Source organism: Poecilia reticulata, linkage group LG1 (assembly GCF_000633615.1).
Source record: "Poecilia reticulata strain Guanapo linkage group LG1, Guppy_female_1.0+MT, whole genome shotgun sequence".
Lineage (NCBI taxonomy): Eukaryota > Metazoa > Chordata > Actinopteri > Cyprinodontiformes > Poeciliidae > Poecilia > Poecilia reticulata.
The window spans coordinates 18,457,522-18,465,851 of record NC_024331.1 but is presented as its reverse complement, the minus strand read 5'-3'; the positions used below and the strand labels follow the sequence as shown (position 1 = coordinate 18,465,851).

At 36.9% G+C, this 8,330-nt stretch overlaps 2 protein-coding genes across 2 annotated transcripts in view; one reads left to right on the top strand and one right to left on the bottom strand.

Annotated features, from left to right (window-relative positions):
* Window positions 1–1,879: 1,879 nt before the first annotated feature.
* Window positions 1,880–4,618, top strand: cdkn2a/b (cyclin-dependent kinase inhibitor 2A/B (p15, inhibits CDK4)). The gene is made up of 2 exons (XM_008412024.2): window positions 1,880–2,297; window positions 3,661–4,618. Exons 1-2 carry the CDS (start codon window positions 2,175–2,177, stop codon window positions 3,910–3,912), a joined length of 375 nt encoding a protein of 124 aa, XP_008410246.1. The 5' UTR covers window positions 1,880–2,174; the 3' UTR covers window positions 3,913–4,618.
* Window positions 4,619–5,431: 813 nt separating this feature from the next.
* mtap (methylthioadenosine phosphorylase) overlaps window positions 5,432–8,330 on the bottom strand; it is a 17,321-nt gene continuing 14,422 nt past the window's right edge. The window contains exons 7-8 of the mRNA XM_008412012.2: window positions 7,859–7,981; window positions 5,432–6,276 (exon numbers count right to left, since the gene is read on the bottom strand). Of these exons, the coding sequence (XP_008410234.1) occupies window positions 6,238–6,276; window positions 7,859–7,981 (162 nt within the window). The 3' untranslated portion in view covers window positions 5,432–6,237. The remainder of the gene's footprint in view (window positions 6,277–7,858; window positions 7,982–8,330) is intronic.

The following is an 8,330-nucleotide window of genomic DNA, read 5'->3' as shown; positions in this document are numbered from 1 at the left end:
TAAAGAAACAGCGTAACCACACATGGATGCACGTGTTACTCTAACCGTCCAATGACTGGTCCACGAGGTCATAACAGAACCTAAATGAACAGCTAAGCAGTGCAGGCCTAAGTTGTCTCAGTTATGATCAGTGTTCATGATTCACTAATACAAAAAAGAGACTCGGCAAAACCTCCAAAATGTCAAAGTAAAACCCAAAAATCAACTCAAATGCCTTCCCTACATTTGCCAAAAACATCTTAATGATACCAGAGACTTTTATTCATCATACATTCAGTCAAACATAAAGATGGTAGTGTGATGGTTTGGAGTTACTTCAGTAAAGTGGGACATGTTGGCATAGCTGCTGGAAACCGTAAATACTGCTCAGAAGCAAAATAAAACCTGAAGAAGAATGTCTGGCCATTACTTTGTGACCTTAAATTCAACCCCACATGGGTTACACAAGCAGGACAACGGTCCAAAGTAAACAAGCAAGTCCGTAAGAAGGTTTTGTAGTGACTCAGTCAAATTCAGGGCGTAAACCTGATACAGAAGTTACATGGCAGACGTTTATGCTCAAAAATATTCCAATGTGGCACAAACAAAACAACTCTGCAAAGAAAAGGGGCTACAGTTCCTCCACAGAGATGTAAAAATATTTTGCTGATTATTTCAAACTCTTCAGGGCCATTGTTGTCACCGAGGATGGTGCTACCAGCAAAAACAGGTTAAAAACTAAATCTTGAATTTACTCATGTTATTTTTGTCTGATAAAAAAAATTTAGCTTGATGGTCTGCAGTATTTAAGTAGGGCATAAAAACAACCAGTGAGTGAATCTGCAAGTGGAGCAAATACTTCTCCAACGCACTGTAAGTCCAAGAGAAAAGTAGGACGAGATGAAAACAAATCTAATCAGTGACAACTCAGCAAATCTTTCTTATAAGGTAATGTTTTGCAGTATAACACTTCGACTAAAATTAATATGAATCATTGCACATACAAATGAAGGCAGGCCTAATATCTTATTCTAAGTTTATCATGAGAAAAGAATATTTCATTTGTAAATTAGACTGGAAATTGTAATAAATTGGCTGCAGAATTCAAAACAACAACAAAAAAAAGTGCATTATAACTTTTCTCATACATGTCACGATATTGTGGCCAATGATATCACTGTATGCTAATGTAATAACATTAAACTAGAACAACTAAGTGGATGATTTAGTCAGCACAAAATCTTACAAAAAACAACAATAAACCTATTTATGATTCTTTTTTTCAACTTTGGTAAATTTTCTGCAAAAATATTATGCTTATAACACCATCAATATGTTGGAATGTACTTGGAATGTACCCTGGTTAAAGCCTGTATGATTAGCATTGTGATTTGAAAAGCTTGTGAAGATTTGAAGGGTAATGACTACATTAAATAGCCCTCTACTAACTTAGTTTTGATTTTAAGGGAACAGGGGGACACGTTAGTCGTAGTGTGCATTCTTGTGCACTGCAACTTGCTGTCATTTCAACTATTTTTTGCCTTGGTGATCTCAATTTAACGAGTTGGGCTTATTATTTTTTTCTTTGCTTAATATTAATGATTCTTCTGTGATTAGTTTTTACGTGTACTTTTGTTTCATTCTGGTTTTTATGTATTAATGTACATTTGAAGGATTTTATCCTCCATTATTATGATTTATTTTTATTCTTATTCAACTCTACTTCTAGTTCTGTGACTTTATTTTATTCTTCAGGTGACGACAGGTTTAAACAACAGGTTTAAAATCTAACTGAGTAACTGCAACTGCGCAGGAATGAGGCTCATACTCACGCGCATGCGCAATACCGCAACAGCCCAGCAGCGCATGATGACGCCACCCAGCAGATGATGACGCTACCCATTCATTAAATACAAGACAAGCCCGGACACACACCGTCCGACAGCCGGTGGACGAGCGCAGTTTGTTTTGACCGAACCCACAGGTTCTTGCGGCGGAGTGAAGAAAAAGCAAAACGAAGATAGAGACGATCTTGGATTAAATCCTCGAACACTCATTTTGAAAGCTGTGTGATTATAGCTTATCGGCGCCAGTGTAAGGAGCTCGGGCGAGTTTGCGAGCTGGTTGTTCCTCAAATAAGCATCGCCGTCGGGGTACCTGTCAGAGGAGGACAGTCGCGGATATTGTCGCTGACAATGACCTTGGAGGATGAACTGACAACAGCCGCAGCGAAGGGACGAACGGCAGAGGTGAAGTCTCTGCTGCAGAAAGGGGCTCCGGTTAACGGGGTGAATAGTTTTGGACGAACAGCTCTACAGGTCAGTGCCTCCCTGAAGCATCTGCGAGAGAAAAATAAATAAATAAATAAAACAGCGATGGGTATTTTATATGCATCTATTGCATTTCGTATACTTTTAGTTGTTTCAATCCGGTTTCTATATACAAGTTCTACACCTCAAAAGCAGACGGGACAATAACTGGTAGATAAGGCAGCGACAACGCTATAATCTGTACTCCAAAATGGACGGTTATTCAGGAGGGCGAATCAAACTATATATGTATAATTGGCTTTGATAATGTCAGCGGCGTTCTGAGCTGAAACGAAACCGCAGGAAACCTTTGACTTCATCATAACTTTTACCTTATTAAAAGCTGCGACGGGCATTGGTTTCACTCTTAACATTGTGGTCGGACTGTAAAAAAGGGAGCATTTACCAGCCGTCGAGACAATCAATCAACCAATCAGTGAATGGAATATGCACCTCGTTCTTTTTTATAATATGTATATGCTGACTGCAAATAATTTCTAATATGTCCGAGTCATGTAATATCCAATATAATAGTAAGCGTGTTTCTAACTCTGACAAAGACAATACACCCTTTTTGTTTTTCATCCTGTTTGGCAAGTTTTGAGCACTTTAAATAACTAACTCACTGAGTTTGTACTATAGTGTTGACTGTCAAATTATTGTTAAGCGTTGCAGGGCCTAACTGTACAACTAACTGTGGTAAAACAGTTGCTACAATATCAAACAGACGTTTAACAAACGAGGTAAAACAGCATGTAACCTAGAAAACACGGTCGATGCGAGACAAGTCAGTTCCTAGTGCATTTATGTAGAAAATGTGTGTTTTTTTAAAGCAAATTAAAGAGTACCAATACATAAAAAATAAAGTTAAGAACAATAGCTAATTTCGTGCGAGTATTTCATTTCTGTCATTTACATTTTTATTTATTAATTAATTTATTTAGCGTTTTGGGCGCAATGTACCATTTTGGCAGATATGTTGCAAACTAAATTTTACAGTATATAATTATTGAGTACATGTTGGTTTTCGGTCACCTTAACAGTACAGACGGGTTTGGCATAGAAAAATGTTTGCAGGGTATCACAAGTTATTGTTCAGCCGGTCGACTGAAAGGCGCAAGTCCAACAGTGGCTCTCTCTTTTTGTTTGTGTAATAGCGATAAATAAATGAAAACTAGTAAAATGGGATTTATTTCGTTAGATGAATCAATGCACAGATCATTCTATTTCCCCGCATGTGTCTATTAAGCATTAAATAATCCGTGAGGAACTTTTGTTTTTTTGTTTGTTTTTAAGCATTTTTATTCAGTGTTATAGGCCTTTGTATCAAATAATACATGAATTAAAAACGCCTGGTTCGGTTTTCCTGAAGGTGATGATGATGGGCAGCTCGGAGGTGGCTCGGCTCTTACTGACGAGCGGAGCGGATCCAAACGTTGCGGACAGAAGCACCGGGGCGACCCCGCTGCACGACGCGGCCCGGACGGGCTTCCTGGACACGGTGAAGCTTCTGGTGGAAGCCGGGGCCGACCGGCAGGCCCGGGACAAGGACAGTTGTCTCCCGGTTGATTTGGCCAGACAGAGCGGCCACACGGATGTCGTTGCTGCCCTGGAGACTCTATAACTATGTGCCTGTCTTCATATGAAATATTATTTAATTCGGTTGGCTCTGATTGAGAACCGTGAATAAGGCCCGAAAGGGCCCTAATTTATATTTATTTATTATTTAACGAGATGCTTATAATATAGTAGGATACAACAGGACTTTTAATGGACTACTTTTAGAAATCGGCTTAGGATTAGAAATGTTTTATTAAATAACGTTTTGTAAATGTTTATGACATGTTTTTTTTTTTTTTTACTGTTCTTCTGAAATCTGAATATTTTGCTTAAACTTTTGTTTAATGAAGAAAGCTAATTTAGAAGCCATAACTTGTTGCACATATTTGTTTTATGCACTATTATGAAACCAATACACTGAGATATTATCTCTTTGTATAATTAGTGTTTGCACTTTAATTCAAAAAAGTTATGAGCATAGCCTATATGAGTTTGAAACACTGAAGGAGAGAGTAAGCAGGCTTCAGGTTGTCACAAAGGTTAATTATTGTCTTTACAACCAAATAAAATAAAGAAATTACTTAAGGATATTCATTACGCTGGGGAGTTTTGAACATTGTAGTGCTATTAAAACATGGAACATATGGACTATGACTCCTAATTGTTTTTATAGGTATGTTTGAACATGCAGGTGAACAACAGCTGAAATGTTTCGTCTTAGCAATTATGCTCTGGACTAGAGCTAAACCAATAAAGTGGCTAAAGATTTGCATTTTCCAGTTTACCTTTAATATGCAGGTCTAATAAAATTGTTATTCAGTAAATGCAGAAACTATTAGCTGTCATCAGTTTTAGTCCCAAGTCCAACAGCATGTGGCCTCATGAACATTTTTAAGCCAGAGACTTGCGCTCGGATAGATGAACGATGACAATCTTGTAATATCTCCATTTCCAGTCAAATTCAAAACGGTTGCCCGAACCAGCAGCACATGTTCCCCCTTTTATGTGTTATAGATGACAGAACAAAATAAAATCAGAATCTTATGGTCAGAATTCAGAGAAAGTCAGAAATCTGAATTGCCCTGGAAAAGCCTGATCAGTGCAGCTGTGCTCTTGACCAAGTCTATCTGCAGTGTGATGACCTTATGTTGTAAACATGGTGAGTTATTTTGTATTTCGGTAGTATTTGTATATACAAGAATGACATGACTGGGCATCCAAATTGTGAATACAAAGAGAAATGAAAAGAAAAAAGATGTTTATCTGTTAGAGAAAAAAATCTTATATCTTTTTTAAAATACAAAAACTTGACTAAATCACATTTGCAATTCTTTGATTTAAAAAGACAAAATATTAGTCTGATTTATTTATAGTTCCAAAATGAATTGACTTAGTTAATAGGTGCCATTCAACTAAGTTTTACGGCACTAATCTGCTGAACCGTTTATCATTTTAGCTCATAAGTCAAAAGAGAAACGAATGGAAAATCCTGATTTACAGCATCAACCGGATCAAAGTAATCAAATCTTCTAAAAATTATTCAAATTTTCCTTTTTTCTTAAGAAACTCAGCAAAGACCTAAATGTTTTGATTTATACTTTATTCAGATATTTGCTCATGCATGATAAATTGACAGTTCAGCCTAAAAAAAGAGGAAATCTAAGTGACTCAGGCATACTGTGCAGCGTATAGTGCAATGGAAAGTCAAGGCCAAAGATTGCAAAGATAAAAAAGGAATTATATGGTTTACTGAAATATATGGGATAAACATACGAGTTCAATAAATTATTATAAATCTCTACATGAAATGTTTGAGCATGGTTACCATTATGGGTGCAAATTCTACTGCCAACTATATGCAAAGTAAGAGCTGAGGATAAGAGTAAAGATCATAAAATGTAATTTCTAGAAGCAGAAAAACATTCCAAATATTAGTTATGTGTTCATTTAGAATATTGTGTTAAGGACTTTGATCAGTATATGCTAGACTGTGTTCTACAGGAACTGAAACTAAGACGGACAGTTGAGAGTCAGGACATATAGAAAGTGTAAAGGTTTATAAAATACTAAAAATATAAGTCTGCAACATATCAAGTATAATTTCGAGACTTTTCAAATGCAGTTACCAAAAGGTGGACAAGAAGTGATCTGTGAATCAGTTTGAAGAAGTGCTTCGGGATGCATGTAAAAATTGAGGAGGTGGCCTAATGAGACTCCGGCTAAACAAACAGAGGTGCATTATTCCTGTGAGGCACTTTTCTTGTGATTCATCGATAATGAATCCACAGACAGTCAGGGTCCGCCGTCTGTGCCTGGATTCGTGCACGTGGTGTCTGTTTTTTTTTTTTTCTCCTTTTCCTTTTTTCTGCTTCATGTCTTCTACACCCACTCAATGCTTTGGTAGCATTACTGAAGACTGAGCCATAGACTGTAAGAAAAAAAAAGAAGAAAGTCGTTATCCTTTCATTTCACACATGTTATTCCAGATTTGGCGACGTGGACGATGTGGAGTGATTTGTAGAAATTCAACGACGGAACGATGGAATTCAGACGTCTCTAATGTGACTATTTTATCCGACAAATAGTTTCTTAGTAGGTGTAGCAGACAATATAATAGAAATACAACGTATCCAACAATCGTGACGTGCATACTGCTGATTCTGTGTAACTGAATCGTTCAGTTACACAAGATTAAAACACCTGCGACATGGAGTTCAATCAGAAAATAGGTTTCAAACAGGCGGCTCCTAATTAAGGAGATGTTGTATGTGCTGGTTATCACACAGCCCTCTGAAAATCTGGTCCAGGCGCTGATTAAAAAGTTGAATGGAAAAGTAAAAGTATATACAGGTGGCGAAAACTATAGGCCAACTAAAATGAGGTCAAGTGCCTCAAAATGGTAACGAGAAAGATGGGAAGAAAATGCAAAAAAAAAAGCCATCGGAATCAGTCAAAGCATAACCGGAGTGGCAAACATTCTTCTGAGAATAAGTTCAGTGGTGACCAAAGGTTACTTGTGAGTACTGTAACAATTAAGAAGACAGCTATGCCTATTGAAGCCACAATAAAGAATGTTTCTAATTAAAGCGTTGGGCGCTGGGGTCGCACACCATGAAATGTGAGTCAGCCTAACTTGATGCTGGTTTATGCAGAAGAGGGAAATGTCCCAGGATTGATTGCTTCAGCAGGACAAGGAACCCAAACACATCAGAAAGCGAGCAGCATCATGGTTCCAAGTATCAGCCTCATTTTTTTTTAGCTCCCACAGATTAACAGGTTCTAATCAGGAAGCTGACTAGAGCCACTGAAAACGTTATTACTTTTAGCAAGAAGAAAAAAAAAATTGTGACATTTAAAGATTACTTTTAACCTAAATTTGAAGTTCAAACTACACACTGAAGCCATTTTCAGTTTAACACAGGAATTGGTTCCTCAGTTCCTGCAGAGTTGTGACATATTTGTTGACTTTGTTCCTTGATGTTTTGAATACGGCACACGTTTTTCTCTGTGCATTTGCATGTATGGAAATAAAAGCTATTGGAGGAATTCTAAAATTTTCCCACCTTCTATAAACATCCTGTTATTTTAAACGCAACTGTACATGTTAAAGTAAAAAGAAAAAACACAGAAATATCTGTTGCCATTTAAAAACTTATTCTACCCATGATTACAATTGCTCTAGGAATTTTAAAAAACTTGCTCAAAATGCATGTAAGGAATGTTTCCGCCATAAAAAACATTAAAATAAAACATGCCTGGCCTCTGTTTTTTAAGCTACACCTTTTTGTTGTTGTACTTGTAGTTACTTTTACAAAATGTAGCTAACATATAACATCATAAAGTCTGTCTTACAGGCAGAGATTTAAGGGGATTGTGCATTGACATCTTTGGTTGTTGGGTTGGTGAAAATATACAATAAACGGCAGTGGGAGACAATTTTAAGAATGACCCTGTAAATCAACAAGCAGACACTGTCGCCAGATGTTAATGACATTTTGTTGGAATCTTACTTTTAAGTTCTTGGTGGTTTGAGTCCAGTCCATCTGGCTGATCTGCGGTATTGCAGTCAGCAGGATGCTGCTGGCTTTGTTTGCGTTCTCCTTCATCGTCTTCAGGACATTATCAACACAGACCTGAAAAACAGGAAGAACGGCAGCAGCGTTACAGCAATGAAAATTTCTCTTCCTCTAAATGTCACTGATCTTCTGCATTCCAAACAAAATTATCGATGCTTTTTTTTTTTTGTCTCCACTTTTGGTTTGTGGGTTATGTGTTTGAATGCCTGTGTCATAACCCCAAATAAGGTCCTGAGGAAGTGCTGCGAGCCCGTTCTCCATTTTATTTTTCTCTCCAGTCTCAGTTTTTAAAAAAGGTAAAAATAAAGTCTAACCATTTGAATTTAAGCAAAAAAAAAATGACCTTAATTAATTTAAGTTAGAATATATGAAGTCTTTATATATATATATATATATATATATATAT

Bases quoted from the DNA above. Each gene is read 5' to 3' on its own strand.
- cdkn2a/b (XM_008412024.2), top strand. From the start codon at position 2,175: ATGACCTTGGAGGATGAACTGACAACAGCCGCAGCGAAGGGACGAACG. The intron at 2,298-3,660 runs GTCAGTGCCTCC...GTTTTCCTGAAG, and splicing joins TTGGACGAACAGCTCTACAG to GTGATGATGATGGGCAGCTC.